We start from the raw sequence: 22809 nt of genomic DNA, 5'->3' as shown, positions 1-22809 counted from the left end.
GCCTCTGTAAAGATTCGGGATTTCCCTCTGAGTGAGAAGAGAGGCCAAGAGGGGATTTTCCAGGAGAGCAGCCTGATGTGCCTGACATTTAAACCCATCACACAGGTGGCCGCGCTGAGAATGCGGGGAGACAAGGGTGGGAGACCAGCCTGAAGTTAATAAACTAAGTCTAAGTGAGTGGTGGTGGCGGTGGCAGTGGATATGGTGAGAAGTAGTTAGGTTCTGGAGCTCTTTAAATATACAGCCGGTGGGACTTGACACAAGGTGGGAGAGAAAGGACTCCGAAACAGACATCAGAGTTTTTGACCTGAGCCTCCTGAAGTTTGGAATCGTTATTGACTGAGGTAACAAGGATGGAGGAAGGCTGAGTTGGGTAGAGAATACATTAATATTAATATGTAATTAATCCAGTATATATACCTATAGAGCTGACATTTCAGTTAACAATCTTCTTTCGCACTCACGGATCTCCTTTGCTTTCCTTCGCTAAGTGAAGCTAAGAATGCTGACAGCAGCTCCCAAAGCATTTGACCTTGGCAACACTGAGGCAGGCAGCCCGGGCTCTTCCAGAGGAGGGGCTTGGCCCCTCTGGCTGAGAGCAGGAACTATGCAGGACCCCTCAACTGCTTACAACTTTTGGTGGTGACTGTTCTGCGCCTCCTGTCCGATTCAACTCTGGGCTACCCAAGGGCTTATCCATTGACCCACTTTGGCCGTGTGCAATGATCATCTGCTCTTAAAATGTACCCCATCCATGACCCTGATGTACGCTGTGACAACAAATAGGCTTTTAAGACGGGTCTTACAGACAATGTGGCCATTCACTGTGCTTCTGTTCTACCGAATACTTTGAGTTTGCTTGAGGTAGAGTTACACGGATGGGAATATTCCCGACCTAGTTTTCTGACTGTGAATTATAGGTCCATCAGCTCCTTCAGCAATGGAATGTAATACCCCTAACTGCATGGGATACTTACTGTCACACGCTTGCTGCGGCAGGATGGATGAGCTTCCAGACTCAGGTCGTTGAAAGTCAGGGTGATCCGCCTTCCTTCCTGCACTGTGATCCTCCACTCACAGACGCGGCCGTGAGGATTCGGGTGCGGGTAGTTGGGAGAGGTAAATGTTCCTGTAGGGCCTTGTAGATCCCCCCCACACTCTGAAGGGGAAGAAACCCAAGAAAACTGCCAATCCAGTCCAAGTGAGCCCTTCTACAAGACGTGTCCTCTAAAGTGTTTTCTTTGCTATCCCCCTGGACAAACTTATTGCTGTTATTTGACACTGGGTGTACATGAGGACTGACAGACAATGTCTGCATCCCTTTCCTGTCTCTAATATTTAATATTTAATCCATGTTTCCATGGATTAACATGTTTCCATGTTTCCATGCATGACAGTTTGCTGTATCATCATGGCCCAAGAAACATGGGGCACCAATAGACGGAGTAATCTCCAGAATCGGAAGATTCAGAAGATGAGAGTCATTATCCAGTTTCCTCAGATAAAATCTGTATTTCACCAATGTCGGGGTTTTTGGAATGCTGATTCTGACAGCTGTGGGGCTAACGCACTGGTTTTCTTAAGATAAGGAATGTGTGCAGCTCTCGTTCTATAACATCTTCCAAAGCACCACCTCCTCTCCGTGGTAGCCTGTTTCACAGCTGTGGTGCGACTATTTGATTGAGGTCTGCCTCTCCACTAAAGTGTAAGGTCCAAGAAGACAGGGCGCATTTTGGTTCAACAACCACTGTAACACCAGTGCCTCGAATAGTGTCTAGCCAATGTAGGTGCTCAAAATATGTAAATAGTTACCACATCAGTGAACTTACCTTCCATGCTGGATTCAAACCGCAGTCTGAATCCTGAGGCAGTAAGAGAGCCATCTGTGACAAACTTCACCAAAGCAACATTGCTAGAAGTGTCTATGCTGTCTGGAATGGTGTTTCCACAGTATCTGCCCAATAAACTTCCTGTGAGAGGAAAATAATTAAGTATGTCTATGTCCACGTGATTGAATTCATTTCTCCTCTACTTGAGGTATTCTACGAGTACAAAGAAAATAATAAAAGACAAGACCCTGCCCATGAAGAAATGCTAACCTCTGTTAAGAGAAGCAGGACAAACATGAATAAAATCAACATTCACGTAGATGAAGACACGTAACAAAGGCTGCAACCAGTTAGGGCAAGGACATCTCAGCACAATGAGGGAGCTCAGTTGGGTAAAGAGATGGTTGCAGGCAACAGAGTGATGAGTGTCCAATTCATATGATTGCTAGTTACCTTACCCTCTCTCTCCTTACTTGACAGGAGGCTCCTCAAATAACCAACCACATATGGCCCTGGAAGGTCTCAATAGGAAGAAGATGCCTTCTCTAGTGCTCTCTCAATGTGACCTATTAAAAACAAGCTATATAATGACACCTGGGGCTTTGGACACCCTCCGTTTGTGAGTAGGACTCCGGGGAGAGAAAAGTCAGCACTGCTCTGAGTTGACTGCACATCTGTGCAAAGACTAGACGTCGTTTTACCTTTCTTGAAGTGAGGACACTTCAGAGGCTGAATGAGTACATGAGAAAATAAACACCACCCCCACCCCAAAAGACAGGAGACATACTGCACTGACCAGAGGTATGGTTTTCCCAGAGCTCCACAAAGTCTTTATCACAGCCAGAGGAATTCTGAAGGTTAAAGTCTTCAAAGTGGATGGTGAGATAGTGTCCTGAGGGACCCTCGAGATGCCACTCACAGAATAAATTGTCTCTATACGGAAGGGTTGGATATCCATTGCTTTCAATGACGCCACTTTGCCCTGTCACTCTTCCCCCACAGTGAGCTGCAGAAAAGAGCAATATTCTGTTACAAGATTTTTCTTTTCTTTTCTTTTTAAATTGCACCAGCCCATTCGAAAAATTTTATGTGCCAAATGAATATTAATTAATGTTTTAAAAATTCTGGAAATGTTTATTTAGTTAGTGGTCCCCTTAATATTTGAAATCTACTACTGCTGTAAAGAGAAATGATACCCCAAGTCCAGTCCAATAATGGGAAATGGAAACTCAATGGCATATTCTGTAACATCACATTAGTCCTCTTGGGACACCATGTAAGAGCTATTAGTTGCAAGGAAGTTTCCTTTCAAGAACCAATTGATTGGTAGGGCCTGCCTACTACCCTGTGTCTGTGATTTTGAAGACGGAGGGCCTATTCAGCTGGAAGGGATGCGGTGGTGATTCATGATGCCTGGCCTTCCTGGTTTAACTATCAAATGAACGTTTCACTGCAGTAACTGGTATCTGGGGGCCTGGCAAATTACCACTCAATTCTTTCTTATCAGCTGGATGTGATAGTTAGATTGAATTATATACAACTTGCTTCGGGATATAAAACAACCTATGGTGTATGTTTAATGTTGTTACTAGTAGGCTTTCCAACGTTTGACTGTATTAAATATGTTTGGTTAGTGTTCAGACCCACCAGATACTAAATTCCATGTAATTGTGACCACAATACAATAAATCTTCAGGATGCATGTGTACTGCTCATTCTTTAAAGTAAGGAAATCAAAACACAGAGGAGATACACTTGTTTTTGTCTAGTGACTGATTTGACACTAGAGACATAGGGAAAAAACATCCATTAATGATGAGTTCAAAGTTACTGTTCTATATATAGTGATTTGATTATATTTGAATAGTAAACAGTTATACTAGTTAAGGTGATACTATAGAGATAACATGGTAAGAGAAAGAAACATAGATTTGATTTAACCAAATATGTTTTTACAAACAAGTTAGGAAAAAATACAAAATATTCAAGTTTACTAAAAAGAGTGATTTAAAATGGAAAGTAAAATAAAATTTTAAATCAACAAATGACTTTGGTTTTAAACATTTACATTCATTCCTTATTTATTTCTATCACTAAAACAATCATTACAATTAGGCAGATAGAAAGACTTCTCTAAAAATGGTATGATTTTTTTAAAGTTTTATTATAATTAGTCTGTCAAAACTTTCTTTTTTTTTAAAATTTATTTATTTATTTATCAGAGAGAGAGAGTGCACAAGCAGGCAGAGGCAGAGAGAGAAGCAGGCTCCCTGCCGAGCAAGGAGCTCGATGTGGGACTCGATCCCAGGACCCTGGGATCGTGACCTGAGCCGAAGGCAGTGGCTTAACCAACTGAGCCACCCAGGCATCCCATAACTTTCTTATTAAATACAAAAAAAAAAAAAAATGTTGTTACCTATAGCATACTTGATCTTGAACCCCACGTGAGTGGGGCTGTTGTCTGATCGGAATCTCAAATACATCACATCTCCTGAGGACAGCTGGCTGCTGGGCAAAGATCTCCCACAAACCCTGGAAATTACTGGTGCATTTGAATCAGCCCCATCTCGCAACTCGAGGTAATTGGATGTGCAGCTAACGAGGAAAGAAAATTCCGTTTAATATATAAAAGTCTGCCTCTTTGATGTATTTTCAAAATAAAGACTTCACCAACTTTCTCCAAGAGCAATATTAAATCATCATTTTTGTAGCAGAAGACACTCCAACCATCATTTTAAGCGGTGTGTCCTCTGAGAATGCTACATAATATTTTTCTAATCATATCACATTGTTTCGTTAGTAGCTCCAAAGGCAGGTGTTACATGTACCACATCGAAGAATGTTTACTTGTCTTCCCTCCATGTTCTGTATTTGTTTTACACATTTACAAGTCATTCTCAAAACACCTAGGAATTAAAAAAAAAAACAAAAAACAAAAAACAAGTACTTTGTGTCACGTGATGCCAGGGCACATCTCACGTGACAAAGACAAACTCTCTTGACAGCCCTGCCACCCAGACTAGTGAAGAGTCTCAGGTGGAACGTTCTATGTCCATAAAAGTGAGCGAGTATTGACCCAGTATTTCTTTTTTTTTTTTTTAAGATTTTATTCATTTATTTACAGAGAGAGATCACAAGTAGACAGAGAGGCAGGCAGAGAGAGAGAGAGAGAGGGAAGTAGGCTCCCTGCCGAGCAGAGAGCCTGATGTGGGGCTCGATCCCAGGACCCTGGGATCATGACCCGAGCCGAAGGCAGCAGCTTAACCCACTGAGCCACCCAGGCGCCCTACCCAATATTTCTTAAGAAAGCCTATCAGCCAGTTAACCCTCACTGAGTGGGACTGTGGCATTATATCAGGTGCCCATAAATAGTAAGCAAACCTCTGTACCTAAGTTTTGGACCATACACATATTCGTGCAAACGTATACATACTTTCTTTAAATGAAGAAAAAAATTCAGGGTTTAGTTGGGTTTTTTTGTTTTTGTTTTTGCTTTTGTTTCAGTCAGTATGGTTATCCTCTTTGTGTTCAACACAGTAAGGAGGCTTACTCCTTGGTTTGTAATCCCCTTAAGAATTCTCATTAAAGAGATATTGGGAAATTAGACAGTACTTCAATCTTTTCTCTGACACTGGTGACCCCTAGTGTCACGTAACACAAATTTCCATTTGTTAAACAGGTATTTTATTATTTATGACATTGAGCATGAGGCTGGGAAAATAAATATTCATCTACCAGAGACACTGTATTTTTCCTGTGGGAGGAAGAACGGATAACATAAATCTCCAGCAGCCATCCTCGGTGTCTCTTGCAGGATGCACGTGGTGTCAGGAGAGACAATATCCGTGTACATTACCCGCTCAGTTAACATGAGAGTAGCAGGCAGCCTATGTTTTCAGGCTCAAGGTGTAATGTGTGTCCCTTCCCCATTTTTTAGATTTCCTATGCTGAGAAAAGAAATTATTCTCAACCATGACAGCTGGAGAATACAAGTCTGAGTAGGAGAAAAAGGAAATGGAAGTGACCTACTTGGGTGTTTCTTCAATATTGAATTGATCTTCAAACTGCAGCCTTATGAGTTTCCCAGGAGGAGCTGCTAGGAGCCAAGTACAATCAGCGTGCTGGGGGTAATTGTCAGGGTGGCCAGGGGAGGTCACATACCCCGCAGAATCCACATCGTGGATGTAGATGTTGCCCCCACAGGCTGGTGAGAAACACAGTGAAATCAATCAACGGTCTGGGAAAGAGGATACAATGCCACTATCCTTTTTTATTTTTTGTTTTTTTGCACTGTCTTACATCATTTTTTAAAAAATTGAAATAGAGTCGAAACTCAATGCCACATTAGTTTCAGATATACAACATGGTGATTTGACAAGTTTACATGATTTCCCATATATGTGAAAACTAAAAAACACAAACACACAAAAAGCAAAACCAGACTCATAAATACAGAGGACACATTAGGGGTTGCCAAAGGGGAGGGGAGTGGGGGGATGGGCCAGATGGGTAATGGGCTTCCAGTTAGGGAAGGAATGAGTCATGGGGATAAAACGTATGGCATGGGGAGTACAGCCAACTGTATTATAAGAGCTCCATACGGAGCAGATGGCAGTAACACCTGTGGTGAACACAGCATCATGTCTAGACTTCCCACTGGCATTTTTTTAAAAGTGATTTTATCTGTATTTCCAACCTCTGTGTCCTTTTATCTTCATTCTCTTTTTAAGAAACAGATTCTGAATTTGCTATCGGGGGAGCTACCAAGTGTGTCACTTTTTAACTTGCCCAACTGTAAATTCTCTTAGAAAATTTCTCTCTTCCTTAAAGCCAAGAAAATACTTATGGTGCCCAGTGCATACAGTGGAACATCCTGGAAGAATTAGTGTACATCCGCCATGCAGAAAAGCACATGAATGCAGAGAAGCCCTTATAACTTCCCACTGACTGGGCAGTTCGATAGAAAGATTCGGAGCTGGGATCTTGATAAGTAAAAGACGAAGCACATAGATTTCCGCACAACTCTGTGGGTATCTGCTCATTATGTTTCTTCAGGATTTAGATGCATTTGAGGGGTAAGAGATGGCTGGCATGAGACAATTTATTAGCCAGTTTCTGGAAGAAGATCAATGGGATTTTTATACTTCTTTTCTAAAAAACCAAAGTATGTAAAAAGACTTTCCTTTTATCAATAAACTTTTTTTTTTTTTTTTTTTTTTTTTTGCGATCTCACCCACTATCCAGGCCGGGGTAAACCGGCTACTTATAACACGGATGAAATGAACCTAGTAAATTAGCCTCACAGACATATGGGTCTGCTAAATTCTCTTGATATTTATTTCTGCTATCATTCAGCCACTTACTGTCCTATCCTGACTTTTGCCATTACCCAGAATTCTTCTCGTCTCCGAACCCGAACCTGCAGACTATACGTGATTCGAACCATTTGCGGAAATCAATGTCTCCAAATGCACACTCTCCACTCTCAACACGGCAAGCAACCCTGCTTTCTCACAGAAACGTAACAGCTATGTGAGACCTGACTCTCTGCCCTCGACCCTTATTCTCCCCACTCTCTCTGGAGTCTCAGCGTGCCGCTTGTTGTTTCCTTTTAGAACGTGATGGAAGAAATCAGATGAGGACACTGCCCCCATTTGCTACCACCCTTAAGAAATTTATCTGCCTCTCTGCCTCCTTTATCTTCCCCTGCTACACCATCTTCCTGTACAATGGGTGGGCCTCCCACTCCACTGTCTCCTCAGGGGCCGTGCTCTGGGGAGGTCCTCCCCTTATCCTGTGCTCTCACTCTCTCTCCCTCCCTGTCCTCTCCCTTCCCCCACGCTCCTCTTTGCCTCTCACATCTTCCCACGCCATCACATGCTCAAGTCAGTTACAGTCCCGTTATCTGCTCTTACTCACTGTCCTCTTTCCTCCTGCCCCCTCCACTTTTCAACCCTATCAAAGTACTCTGGTTTGGCTCACAGTTGTGTACCCAAGCATCTTTTTCTTCTTTATTTTATATCCCCAGCATTTAACCTGGTTGATCACATCTGTCTCTTTTTTCCATTTTTGTCCCCCAGCTGCTTGGACACTAAGCTCCTCCTCCTTTTATCTCACGCCATTCCTCCTTTGGTCCCTGGGTGCCTCTTTCCAGGTGTTTCCCAGAAACTGGAAGTTTGTACCTCTTCATCCCGGTCATCTATTTCATACATCCCCCCACCTCCTCTCAGGCAGCCACCAGTTGGTTCTCTATATTTAAGAGTCTGTTAGTTTGCTGTTTAGATTCCACATATAAGTGAAATTGAATGGTATTTTTCTTTCTACGGCAGGCTTATTTCCTTTAGCAGAATAATCTCTAGGTCCATCCATGTTGTCCCAAATGGCAAGAGTTCACTCTGTTTTCAAGGCTGACTCGTACTCCATTGTGTATCTATAACACATCTTCTTTATCTATTCATCTATGAATGGACAATAGGTTTTGAAATCAAAAGATCTTTAAGTCTAATAGTAAAGGCAGAAAGATGGGGAGGAAGTAGTGGCCATACCATTCTTATATAAAAAGAGGGTCTGCAAAGGAATAAAAAAATTGAAGCATTTATAAATAAACCCTTAGTGTATCTGAATTACCACCAAATATTGACTTTAAAACTGTAATTTAAGACTGTAACTCAAGACTCCATCATGGGAAAGTAGAGTTCTGTGGGATCAGCTGATGTCTACTCACTAGACACAAGGTACTGCTACTCTGAGAAGCCTCAGTGGCCAGTGACATTCTGCCCACGCGGGATTCAGCAGCTGAGCTCAGCAGAGACAGAGGGATAACAAACTCTCAGCCTATAAAGTAATGGGGCTGGTATTCACAAGGCTGTCTTTCAAGTCTCCTTCCAAGTGCCAGAGCTGCATGTAGGGGGAAGTAACAGAAGTACATTCCCTCTAATCATGGAACCTACTCAAGCTATTAGATGATTTTCTGTGTCATTTGGTAGATGCTTATTTCTTCTCCTTTTCCAGAATAAAGAAATTATGCTGACATTTTAAAATCTCATATTTTAGAGAATATGCAGTAAAATATATGGTTTTATTTAGATTAGTATGTTTTTTAAAATATGTTCAGGAATTTGGGATTGAGGTCATATGATTATCCTGAAATCCATATTATCTAATTTGGGGAGGAAGCAAAGACTTATTCTCTGCTAACATTACTCTCTCTTTTGAAACTATGCTTATTTACTTATTTATTCAATTAAACATTATATAAACTTAAATGTCACAAAATTAAGTCATTACAGTAGAATTAAATATAATTTTAATCAAGCATAATTAAGTAAAAGTAATTAAGTAAAGATCACCACTATAATATATAATTAAATGGTAATAACAGAATCAGAGGAATATGTGTTTACTTTAAAAGAGAGCATACAAATGATTATAAAACAATGTAATTATCATTCTTACAATGCTTCCATAACTGAATGTAACGTATAATTAGACATTTTATAGTAGAAAGGACTAAGAAATTTCAGGGTATCCATAAGATCGGTTTAATTTATACTCACGGAGAGTATTTTACTTTGTTCATTCTCTCGATAAGAGAGAAAGAATCTAAGGCTCATTTTATTTATCTGTAGAATGGGAATGATACCTTCCTTTAAAAGCAGCCATGATGAGATACTGAATGTATCAAGAATACAGTAAGCACCTGAAAACAGGTAGCTATTCTTGTTAAATTATTATTCTTACTTTAGAAAAGAAAACTTTACATATTTTTTCCTCAAATCTATTTAAACAAGAAAGACAAAGCAACTGCAGGAAAAATACAGGCATTACGCTCGGTGAAAATACTTACCTAAACTCTTTGCCTCATATTTGATCTTAAATCCTTGCCCTCCATTACTGGCATCAGAAATAAACTGAACAAACATTTGATTATCTGAGGTGAACAGAGTGGATGAAGGACGACTGCCACAAAAATGACCATTTCCTCCATGGAGTCCCAAGGGTGGAGAATAGATGTCAGGTCCATTTTTCAGCTAGGAACACAAATTAAAATCGCATCAATTCCTTCAGATTGAGAGAGATGGAGCGCCCAACTCCTACCAATTTATGTCCCCAGAGAGAAGAATTGCCATTTTGTTTTTTTGAATGAAGACTGCAAAGTTAATAATTAGGAAAGGTGGCAAGCATGACCTACCACCAAGTAGTCCCCCCGGCTGCAAGAAGCATCTCCATTTGGAATCTGGAAGGGCTGTTCAAAATGGACAGCAATGGTCAGACCACTCTGAACCAGGACGTGCCAAGAGCAGTTGAGGTTGGGACCGTAGGTCTCTGGATACTGAGGGGATGTGATTATGCCTCGGTCTGCATGCAAATATCCACCACAACCTTTACAGAGAAGCAACAAAGGTAATTTACTTAAGTGACATTTACAGCGGGATTTTTAGGCTTCCCTGTTTTTCATGAGGATTTTTAAAGTGTAGGCCACAGAAATGTAGTTTGAAATGAATCAGGACCGAAGTATAAGAAATGACGGGCCCAATAAGCTTGTGTTCAGCACAGATGACAGAGTATTCATTTTGTGGTTTTTTCCTACATCTGGAAACAAAATAAGCAACAGAGACAAATTACTTTCAGAAGCTTACTTTATAGATGAGTAAGACATACAATAAACACATATATAAGATGTGGGGTGGGGATAAATTCTACAAAGAAAAGTGAATAGGGGCAGAGAAAATGGCATAGTATTGTCTGGGGAAGTTAGAGAAGGCCTCGTTGTTATGGTATCACCTGAACAGAGACCTGCAGAAATGAGGGATCAAGCCATATGGCTTTGTGAGAGAAGAGCTTTCCAGTTCAGAAAACACTTGGTGTAAAGGTTTGAGTGGTACATCATGTAAGTCAAAATTAATGAGGCACCGTGAGTGATCCCAAAGGAAGCAGCACTAGGTCATGCAGGAAACTGAAAGGACTTAAGTAAGAGAGGAAGACATTCAAGGGTTTTGAGCATCAGAATGGCGTGATCTGGCTTATATTTTAAAAGCATTGTTCTGTCTGTGATACCTAGACTGTAAGGGGGTTGGCAGGGAAATGCACGGTCAGGGTATCCAATAAGGAGGTGACTGCCTGAGTCCGAGGAGAGATGATAGGGTTTGGACTAGGGTGGTAGAAGGAAAAAGGTGGGAAGTGGTTGGGTAAAAATATATAAATATATTTAATATATTTAAATATATTGGGAAGGTAGAATCATTATAATTTGTTGATGGTTAGGACACAGGGTGTAAGACAAAGAGAAGAATCAAGAATGATGTCAAGATTTTTGGCTTAAGCAACTGGAAAGAATGTACTTTCCATTTATCAAGATTGTAAAGAGCATGGAGTGAGCAGGTTTGGAGGGTGGAAGAGGGTGGGAAGCAGAGTATAGGTTTTGCATGTTAAATTGGAGATACCTTCTAGACATGTAGCCATCCAGCATGTACATGTGTGTGTGCACACACAGGTACATACATTTATATGTGCACAGGTACATCTGTCATACACATGTACAGGAGAGAGAGACTGGGAGCAGAAGAAGACAGTGGATGGAGTGAGCAGGCATTAATTTGCCTGTTGTCAGGGGCTGAGCTGCTTAGCAAGGGAGTGCAGTGAGTTCACACAACTACTTAAATCACAGATGGAAATTTATCTTAGGTCTGTCTAATTTCAAAGCCCATTCTCTTAAACCACTATGCAGCCTGCCTCCCTGAGCATGAAGGAGATAATTTATCTTCCATTGCTCCCTACTCTCTAAAAGACACCTATAACAGTGCAGGAAATATTAGATGAATTTTTAATGTCTATATCGAGAGTCTACTTTAAAATTATGCTTTTTTGTTAAAAGCATGAGTGTCTTTCGATGGTCCACATTTCATGGACTACTTCTTTAATTTTAATCTTGTTTGGCTTTAAACTTACTATTGGACTTCCCATTTTATCAAGTTTTGGAAGTCTTGATCATACTACACATGATCGCCACCCACGTATGGTGCACATTCTCTGAGTCATCAAACTCATATTTCAAGAGAAGCAAACTCTTCCAGCCAACCCTCCCATGAGTGATTGAAACCAAGAGCTTTCAAGATATCTTCTATTTTCCTTTTTCTATTTCTTAGATTGAAGATTACTCTGACTTACCATTCCTTCGATGTGTTATGGATAAGTGCGGTCTGGTTCTGTTCTATTTGAAGCCCTTAGCTAGGCTGGAGAATTGTTTTAAAGATCTCATTCTTGGGGTGCCTGGGTGGCTCAGTCACTAAGCATCTGCCTTTGGCTCAGGTCATGATCTCAGGGTCCTGGGATTGAGCCCTGCATTGGGCTCTCTGCTCAGCGGGGAGCCTGCTTCCTCCTCTCTCTCTTCCTGCCTCTCTGCCTACTTGTGATCTCTGTCTGTCAAATAAATAAATAAAATCTTTTAAAAAAATTTCATTCTTGGGCTACCAGGAACACACCTCATTGCAGAGGTGGGGGGAGATGTCCCCCCACCCAGAGACCTGAAGGCAGGGAATCCCTATGTTTCACTCGGCCTCAGTTTTTGGATCAGACTTAGTAGCTGACAAAGGATAGCCATCCAGAGGCTGGGTGAGACCCATGTGAAAAATAAGCAGAAGGTATTAGGGAAAGAGAGAGAGAGAGAGAGGATGAGGTGAGAGGACACGACGTGACATAAAAACACCTGAACATATTACTTTTGTGAAAGGATGCATTAAAGCCCGCTGCAGTTACACTGAAGTCCGAGGTGAGCCGGAGGAACATGTACTCGCCGGTGGACCGGATGGGTCCCGGGAGCTCTCTGCCACAGAGAACGGCCAGCTGCGGGGCCAGGTTACTGTCTCCTACGCCAAAGAAAGGAAATGTCAGTGGCAAAATATGATGTCTTCAGAATCTTCTCCACCTTCCTTTGCAACGCAAAGTAGCTCATACATTTTTCTCAGAACATCACCCTTCCTAGGAGATCACGAGATTCTCAAATATAAGGACCTCCTCCAGGGGTCACATCATTCTGGTTCCAGCTCCTAATCGTGCTGCCTATCTTTTGCTTTACCCTTTATGTTAAAGTCTCCTGACAGTTCCCACTGTCTTTCTAAAAACTGGGTTACAGTTCTGCCCAGCACTAAAACTCAAAATCAGGGTACATGGGGGCTGGGAAATGACGGAGGAGCAGTGCCAACGTGTATGTTAGAGACTCAGCTAAATTAGTCGGATCACTGAAGGTCAAGTATCTAAAGGAGAGACAAGATTGGTTCTTCAGCCTCGGATTCTATACTAATGTTGTAAGGTCGTTTGGCAAGAGGTGTGCAACGTTTCTATGACCCTCTCTTCAGCCGCAGAGAGTTTCTTAGTTGTGACTGTGATTTTGTGTTTTTTTTTTTAACTTTTCATTTGTTTGATGTTGTTTGTCCTTTTTTTAATTAAAAGAACACACTTATGTCCACCTGTGTGGAGGATGAGAAAAGACAGTTTCATCAAGTGTGCCCTCCAGGGAGAGAATCAGACGACAACTGGGTCACTTCATAGTTCTTTTTACTACTCTTGGACATAAGCAACTTGGAAAAAAGCCACAATCAAAATCAGAGTGGAACAAAGGAAATTATAAAATATTTGGATTCCTGGCTGGGAAAATACATGGTTTTCTTCTCTAAGAAAAATAATTAATAGACTTCAAGCTTATAAAAACCAAAAATAGAACATGAGACATGAGGAAATTTGCCCCTTTAATGAAACCAGCGAAATGAATCCCTCTGACATTGATCACCGCCTAAAACTCACTCATTATTAACTACTTCAGAAAGCAAGGTGTTGTCTGGGATGACAACTGCCCTGGCATAGCTATAGGAGGAGATGCTTAAAAGGCATTCTTCACGGGGTTTCTGACCTCTGGACAGTTTCGTGTTTTTCACAATTCAAAAGTTTCTCTCTGTAACTTGCTATCTTATCTTATCTTATCTTATCTTATCTTATCTGCACTTGCTATCTTTGCTGTGATATTTTACTATACATTTCACCTCAAATTGTTTTTGTTGACTTATTCTTTGTCTATATCACATTTTGAAGTTTATTGTATGTTGTTTTTTTATCATAGGTGCATAGTTTCTCTCTCAGTGAGACAGTGTAGGGTCTATTGATGTTTATTTCTTTTCTAAACTTCACCTCAGACTGTCTGATGAAACAATGCTCATCTCCAAATAATTATGTATAAGTTACTTAACTAATGAGTTGGTAGATAACCCAATAACCACATGATGGTTTGTTTCTCCCCCCAGTATCTGTAATAAATACTGAGGTATTTCTAGAACATTCTGCAACTTTACCATATGGGTTGTAGCAGGGATGAATGTCATCTTTAAGAAGAGGAGAAAATCAAAGGTAAAGGCTATAGAGTGGTCTGGTGATTCTCTTGCTGATCAAGACTCCTCATTTTAGAGATGTAGAAACAGAAGCCAAGATTACCAATAGCTGACATTTATCAAGCAATTATTATTATCACTTTGAGTGCTTTACATGTGCTATCAGACTGTATACTCACAATAACACTATTAGGTAGGTATTTTTATTATCCCAGTTTTGTAAACAGGAAATAGTCTTGGGAAGATATATAATTTGCCCAAGGGCACAGAGTATAGAAGTCAACAAGGATTTAAAACCCTAGCTAAATAACTCCAAGTGTTCAAACTATGCTATTAAATGATATCTCTAGGATAACAAAGAAACTACATTTTATATCTATAAATAATAGGATTATTGATTTTTAACAACATTATTTTTTTTTCTTCCTCCTCTTTTTTCTGTTTGTTTTTGTTGTTGTTGTTGTTTTAACTTTTTCTAGAGCCAATGTAGCACACAGAACCTCAATTTGGGGAATCCTAGGTATGTAAAATTTGTTTTATGTGGTCTGGGAAAAATGGATTCAGGACTGAACCATCACAGTCCTATAAAATGAATAAGCAGGTGGGAGAGTGATTCAGGACTCCTAGGAAGGCTGCAGAGCCCTCTCTGGGGTGGCTCAGACATGGGGCGACTGGGTGGCTCAGTGGGTTGAGCCTCTGCCTTCCGTTCAGGTCATGATCCCAGGGTCCTGGGATCGAGCCCCGCATCTGGCTCCCTGCTCAGCAGGGAGCCTGCTTCCTGCTCTCTCTCTCTGCCTGCCTCTCTGCCTACTTGTGATCTCTCTCTGTCAAATAAATAAATGAAATCTTAAAAAAAAAAAAAAAAGTAAAAAAAGAAATGTCCGCAGCCAGCCTGGGACCACGGACCACAGGCTGAAGGTCTGTGATGACTGGCCAATGGCACAAATGGCCTGTAAATATTATTGCTTGAGGTCAATGGCTTTAGATATTTGCTTCAGAATGTGATTGATATGCCTCTGCTCCTCAGAAGCAAAAAAAAAAACTGTCTGAACAAAGAACAAACAATTGGAGTGGGACTTGAAATTTCATTCTAAATGTAGACTACACACTGTGCAAATGAACAAAATTCCCACCAACTGCTACAGTCGGCACTCAAAAGCTACTTCTTGAATGTGTAAAGAAACATAGGGGCAACTAATAATCCTATTCAGTACCTACTCATGTTGTGAATAAAAATCTCTTTGGATAGGTCACACTCCAATTTAAAACACTGTCATTGTTTTGGCGTATAAGTCAAATTGCTGAGCTCCCAAGCTCTATGTCTCAGTAAGGACACTTTCCAGTCTATAAATAGTTTATGATGAAAACTATTTTAGAAATGTCTCTAACAAAGTAAATTGAAATCCAAATTAAATAATTCTGAATTCCACATATAAATGCCAGGACTTTTGCTAGGGAATGTATCATGCTCCCAGATATAACAACTTCAAGAAGTAGATACTGCTCTCTCTTTCACAGACAATAAAACAGACTTGGAGACACTTAGCATTCTGTGCAAGGTCACACAGAAGAAGAAAACAACTCTCAGGGTTCAGCCTTCTAAGAAAAATTATTGGTGAAACAAAAAGCAACTCAATAGAAAGTGCATGTTAAAAGAGTAACCATAATTTACTTCATTACTGGAGTTACCTACTGAAGACATTTTTTTAAAGATCCTACTAGATTCTGAACACTCAGAATATGTGTGCAAGGACACACTCATATCATTACATGGAAAGTTACATCCACAGGAATGCCTCCACTTGAGAAAAGATGATAACTTCTCTGGGCAATGTGCTAACAGTTGATGGTTGATAGGAAAAGGGAGAAAAGTTAAGATTTATCATCTCATCTTATTTGTATGATTGATTTGAGTCTTGGGCCCCAGACTCAACAAAAGGAAAATAAAACCCTCGGCCATTTCCTAACCGTACTTCGTGGAAGTCTAGGGTAACGGATAAGGGAGACAAGAGCTTGCATCCGAGTAAACTATGGGCAAAAAGCAAACACGTTCAGTCCACAAAATACTCTGAAGTATTTTTCATTAATTTTTAAAAACTAACAATTGGGAAATTCATAGAATATTCTATATCTTTCACATATCTTAAAAGACAGGCAACTAAAAAATACTGAGCCTGCCTTCTTAGCAACGGCTCCTTTAATTCTGTTCTCCAGTTTTACACCTCCCTAGTGATGTTCCCTCTAGGTAGGCATGTGAGGTCTTAAAGTCTTTATCATGGTGGGTAGTGGTTCTCAAACTTTAAAGACCGTCAGTATCCTCTTGGAGGCAGGGACAAAGCACAGGCAAGAGAATTATTTGCATCATGGGCAACATTCAAGGAGGGGCCAAAGACCTTAGAAATCAAGATAAATAATATTTTAGTGCAATATTTGAAAGATTAAAATTTAATGTAAAATGGTCAAAATATCAAAATTTTAAACCAAGGTAGAATCTGACTCTGCAGTTTGCACAATCCTGCCTTACTTTCCCACCTGGAAGGTTTTTTAAATCACAGATCTAGGACCCATCCTGAGAGTTTCTATTTTAGTGGGTTTGGGGTGTGGCTGAAATGTGAACCGTGAAGCATAATTTTGTACATATTGCATATTAGCCTTATGCTTATCCCTTACTGCATAGCAACACCACACCCACACAGAGAAAAGATGAAAAATGTTAGCCTTCATTCCGCCTACTCTATCCAGAGATTCAGCAGACAAAGAGAATTGAATATATTGCAATTATACATACTTTTCCACACTTGGATCTTAAAGCTATAGGTATAAAATATCAAAATTTATCTCCAAGGCCTTTCAACAGCATCACCTGGAAACTCAGACTATTACTTCCTACTTAAGCCAAAGGAAGTGTTTTCTTTTTTGTTTTTTGTTTGTTTGTTTGTTTTTAGGAATGTAAGGCTGTCCCTGACATAGTATGTACATTCATTTGTGACAGACCATTTAATACTTTCCTTGCATTCTTTAGAAACTGTGGCCAACTCAGGTATTGGGTGTCCTCATTGACCATAGTATCTGGGAACTTCCATACAAAATGGATGGAAGCAGCAAAAAGGTATTATCATAATTGAACATTAACTAAATATGTGTTAGGGCTGACACTTGTTTAAATGTTTCTCACCATCTCTTATCACAAGTTTGTCATAGTCACAGGTTCTGTGAGCTTCGATGTCCAGGGAAAGGATGTTGAGTTCCACAGTTGAATCTGGAGCATGAATAAGCCACATGCAATCAATGTTGTTACTGTAGCTTTCGGGCCAGCCTGGGGAGAAGAGAAAGACAGGCGCATCTCCTGTCCTCAGGAAGCCACCACAAGCACCTGTCGAAGGAAAAAAATGACATCTGTCAAATACCTCTGATGGGAGAGAATCTAGCACATTGGTTTTCAAGTGGCAGCCCTGAACTGAGAGGAAACAACCAATTAAAACAGAGTTCTCAAAGAAATCTAGAAATATTTTTTTAAAGATTTTATTTATTTATTTGACAGAAAGAGAGATCACAAGTAGGCAGAGAGGCAGGCAGAGAGAGGGGGGGAAGCAGGCTACCTGCTGAGCAGAGAGCCCAATTCGGGGCTCGATGCCAGGACCCTGAGATCATGAACAAAGCCGAAAGCAGAGGCTTCACCCACTGAGCCACCCAGATGCCCCTAGAAATATTTTCTTAAATCTGCTGACTCACACAGCTATTATTTCCCTTAATTTATTTTTTGTGTAAGAAAAACACACTTTATTCTGCTTTTTTCACCATAGTTTTGCCACACAGCCCATTTATTGGCTAGTGTCTGTTATTTGTTGAGCATGAAGTTAGTCCATGTAGATGAACGGTATTATTGCTATTATTTCTGTTTCTTCTGGATTTCAATCTTCACTTTTTCAACACAGCTATTCACCATGTAATTTATATCTGGGCAACCTTGAAATAATTTTCAATTTGGTAAAATGTATAAAACAGCCATTATTTCTGACTGTTTAAAAGCAGCTTTATTGAACTATTCTGTAGATCTCATAAAACTTACCCTTTTAAATTATACAAATCAGTGGTTTGTAATATATTCAAAAAGTTCTGTAACCATCAGTGATCATTTTAGAACATTTTCACCATTTCCAAAGACACTTTATACCCATTACCACTGATCACTTGCCTGTTTTCCATTCTACCTGTCCATGGGAACCACTAATCAACTTTCGGTCTCTGTCTATGGATTTGTCTGTTCTTCACATTTCATGTAAATAGAGTCACGCAGTATGTGATTAGCTTTTATCGAGCTTCATTACTTAGCATCGTGTTTTAAGGTTCATCTGTATTGCATCAGGCGTCACATCAATATTTCCTTCATTTCCCTTCATTCACTCATTTCCTTGTTTTCAGGCTGACTAGCACTCCACTGTGTGGATATACTGCATTAAATTTTATCGACCTGTTTGACGTTTGGGTTGTTTGTGCTTTTTCACTATTACGGATCATTCTTCTATAGACATTTGTGATGACATAAATAGTCAGTTAACACATATTTTGTATGTTATGTGCATTATGTGCTGTATTCTTACAATGCTAAAGTAAGCTAGACAAAAGAAAATGCTAAGAAAATCACAAGGAAGAGAAAACACATTTACAGCACTGGACTGTGTTTATTGAAAAAAATCCTCGTATAAGTGGATATTTTAAATCCCATGTAGTTTTAAACCTGTGTTGTTCAGGGTTCAACTTATACCAAGGACTGACAATATCCTCCAAGAAATGTCTGTCAAACTTCCACGTCACCCCATAAAAGCCATTCAAAGCTGTTTAAACAAGTTATTAAGGAAAAATCAGTCTCCCCAAACACTGCTTACTGAGGGGATTAAAGAGGTTTTAAACATAGCAAAATAAAAGTTTAACAATTGGGCTAATTTTACCATGAAACATGAAGGTTTGCAACCAACTAAAGAGAAAGTGAAGCATTTCTAAAAGAACATTTAAAATGAAATAGAGAGGAAATACAATTAATTCTGTCTACTAGTTGATCCATAATGTTGTATGTGTGCATTTGTGTGTGTGAGCCCACATAGTACCTACAAATCATGTTTTCAGAGATATCTGAAGGGATTTCTAGAAATTATAAGTAGAACCATCTGGGTGGCTGAGTCAGTTAAGTGTCTAACTCTTGATTTCGGTTCAGGTCATGATCTCAGGGTCATGACATCCAGCCCTCATCTGATTTCATGCTGAGTACGTTGGCTCGGCACTGATTGTGGAGCCTGCTTAAGATTCTCCCTCTGCTTCTGCCTCTCCACCCCTCTTGCGTGCCCTCTCTCACTAAAAAACAAAAAGAAAAAAAAAAAAGAAAGAAAGAAAGAAAAAGAAAGAAAGAAAGAAAGAAAGAAAAAGAAATTATAACAAGAATGCCTCATGGATATCGAACCTCTAATTAAAATTTAAAAATATGATGGGAAACAAGCATTTTTAAAAAGCAAACGTACAGTTTTTTAGAAAATGTAGTTTTTAAGAAATTAAAAGAACACCTGAACAGAGGAAGGGCTTTAGAGCTGTACTTATTCTTCTTAGTCATTTATGTATTTGGCTTTTGTTATGGTAGACCGTTTGAATGACTAACCCACACATATCAGCCCCTAAGCAAAATTTCATTTATCACCAAACACACCTGTAGCAATAGTAGGTAAAGGTTCAACAGAGGCATTCACTGCAAACCACTCCAGAAGGAATCCTTTCCCCGTGATTGAAGAGTCAGAAGAAAACTGAAATGTCAAAGAATTTCTAGAGGAGCTAAAAGTTGTGGTCTGGGTACCACAATAAGTTCCAATTAGGCGGGAATGAATGCCAAGGCCATCATAAATCTGCATGTAAAAAAGAGAAAAAAAAAAGGAAAACTGATAATAGAGCACTGAATTTAGGCAATTACTTCTATTTTTCTTCATAAAAAAGAAAACTGAAAGGTTGCCTTATGTTATCATAATTTCATCAAAATGGGAAAAAATAAATAAACATTATATATCAGTCTAAATAGAAACCACCATTAAATATAAAATATGATTGCAAAAAATTTAAGGTGTTTTAAAATAGTTTTATCTTTGCTGCAGAATTGTGTTAATGCACAAGCTCTATGTGATATAGCTCATTATTTGATTTACAGAATAATTTGGGGGTGGAAAAGTAGGAATCAAGATGGTTGCACAACAATAGATCTTATTGAATGCTTTGGAGCTTCAGAAGAAGGAATTAGAAAGAAAGGAATAAAACAAGAAGAAAGAGGAAAGGTTTAATGAAAGTGGACACATAACGGAAATCAGAATTTATGACAACAAAAGAATCACAGCTTGCAAAGGATCAGTATACATTCAAAGTACTCAATAATTTTTTAGTTGGCTTAAAATATTAAATCACCTATTTAGAGACATATTTTGATCATTACAAACAAATGGCATGGAGCACATTTTTTTTCTTCAGCACATGTGGATGAATGCTATCCACCTTTCCTATCCTTCCCTTCATCTTCTAAATAATTTGGAGCAAGTTCATTGTAATTGTTGTAAATTTCTCTACTGAAGCTACTTTATTAGCTAAGTTTGTCAGACTGTAAGGATGATTTCCACACATACTGAACATCTGTTAGGTACTGAATTCTATGTGAGGCACTATAGACCCAAGATGAATACAATGGAATCCTGGCCTTTGAGGATCTGATACAATAGTTAAACTCATAGAAGGAGAAAGGAGAATGATGGCTGCAGGGGATGGGGAGAGAGGGAAATAGGGAGATGTTGGTCAAAGGTTACAAAGTTTCAGCTATGAAAGATGAATAATTCCGGAGATCTAATATGCAGCAATGTGACTGTAGCTAATACCGTAATATATAATACTGCCCGTATTATATACTTGAAATTTGCTAAGAGGGTAAATCTTAAACATTCTCAACACACACACACACACACACAAAATCCAAATGACAACCATGCAAGGTGGTAGATTCATTAATTAGCTTGATTGTGGTGATTATTCTACAATGGATACATATATTGAAACATCAAGATGTACATCTTATATATATTATATGCGTACAATATTTATTTGCCAAACGTACCTGAATAAAGCTAAAATAAAGAATGTAATAGCATTCAATGTCTTGATGGCAATAACCACCACAATTATTTATTTATTTTAAAATGATTCTTCAAACTTTTAACATAAGAATACACAAGAAAATGGGATATGAGGTATAATAAATAATTAACTAAGATATACAAATATGCATAGACAAAGCCTAACAGGTAAATTACAATGATGCTAAAACAAACTTGTTTACAGAATCCAAAGATAATAAATACAGTACCAGAATTACCTTTTCATCATTAACCTAGAAAGGGTAATCATGATTTAGGGAAAACTATTTCATATGATTTACAAATGCTTGAATAGACAGTAACTTGGGTTTATTTTTACAAATAGAAATTCATCAAAATTTATAAACATTGATTGTACTTAGAAACTCACCCTTAATTTGTCATAATAGCAGCTATGTGCTGCTTCAACGTCTATCTCCAAGATTCTACCATGTATAACTTGAGATGCATTCACATTTACTATCCATTGGTAATTGGAGTTGTGGGGGTAACGTCCAGGCCATAAGGGAGAGGCAATTTTCCCATGAGTTCCCATGATATTATCATTGCCAAATACTAGGAGGGAAAACAGAGTAGTAAATCAGATGTACTTAGAACAGCTCTTTAATCAAATGAAAGAAACAAAAGGCAAGGGGTATTGAAAAGGATGGACTTTTAATTGACTGTGATTTCTATTCTGAACACTGAAAGAAATATTGCTTCCCTTTTGGTTTCTGTACTATCTATTAATTCCTTGAGAACAGTGATTTTGTGACTAGAATTCCATCTCCTAAGAAGGTTGCATGGTGTGAAAAGAGGAGATAACTTCCCAAGCGAAAAGGGGTTCCCAGCCCCCAGGGGACTTGAGGACATGTGAAGGGGTGTTACCAGGCTCCTTCTCTAATTTTTGTTTACCTATTTTACTTCGTTTTACAAAAGAATGGGATGTGTTTTTTAAAATAATTGGTAAGGGGAAATTGACATATTGGAACCACATGAGGAATAGCTAATTGTGGAAAAGTCATGTTAGAAAATAAAAATATTTAACATTTTATTCTATTAGAATAAATTCCTGTTGTTATATCTGAGCACTTACTTCTATCCTAAAATAATACTAAATGCTTTGAATTTAAAGAATATAGAGCTGATGAGAACAAAGGAAATACAGTTGATATCAATATATTAAACCTGACCTACAATGCTAGAAGGTTCTAAAAAGTATCATACAAGAAGTTTAACATAATATTAGGTAGAAATTAGAGCTTAAAAAGAATACTAGAGCCATTGAGAATGCTTTCCCTTGCTCCCAGTGGGCCAATCATATATAATTTAGTTTTTAAAATACATTTCAAAATCAAGTAATTCTTCAAATACAATAAATCTAGGAGAATAGAGTACAGGATTATTCTTAACCTTGTGGGTTACTAAGAAATTTGTTATCCTTCCCAGTTC

General features: G+C 39.0%; 1 protein-coding gene across 1 annotated transcript in view; it reads right to left on the bottom strand.

The window, feature by feature from the left end:
- The window catches only part of CUBN (cubilin), a 256824-nt gene that overhangs the window by 76975 nt on the left and 157040 nt on the right, over positions 1-22809 (bottom strand). The window contains exons 38-48 of the mRNA XM_032880903.1: positions 21749-21933; positions 19902-20094; positions 17382-17579; positions 12548-12694; positions 10021-10211; positions 9676-9859; positions 5859-6033; positions 4246-4424; positions 2626-2835; positions 1830-1970; positions 978-1159 (exon numbers count right to left, since the gene is read on the bottom strand). Of these exons, the coding sequence (XP_032736794.1) occupies positions 978-1159; positions 1830-1970; positions 2626-2835; positions 4246-4424; positions 5859-6033; positions 9676-9859; positions 10021-10211; positions 12548-12694; positions 17382-17579; positions 19902-20094; positions 21749-21933 (1985 nt within the window). The remainder of the gene's footprint in view (positions 1-977; positions 1160-1829; positions 1971-2625; positions 2836-4245; positions 4425-5858; positions 6034-9675; positions 9860-10020; positions 10212-12547; positions 12695-17381; positions 17580-19901; positions 20095-21748; positions 21934-22809) is intronic.

This window comes from Lontra canadensis, unplaced genomic scaffold, assembly GCF_010015895.1.
Source record: "Lontra canadensis isolate GAN:19392208 unplaced genomic scaffold, GSC_riverotter_1.0 scaffold72, whole genome shotgun sequence".
Lineage (NCBI taxonomy): Eukaryota > Metazoa > Chordata > Mammalia > Carnivora > Mustelidae > Lontra > Lontra canadensis.
Note: the sequence above shows the minus strand (reverse complement) of the source record. Positions and strands in the feature narration are given on the sequence as shown.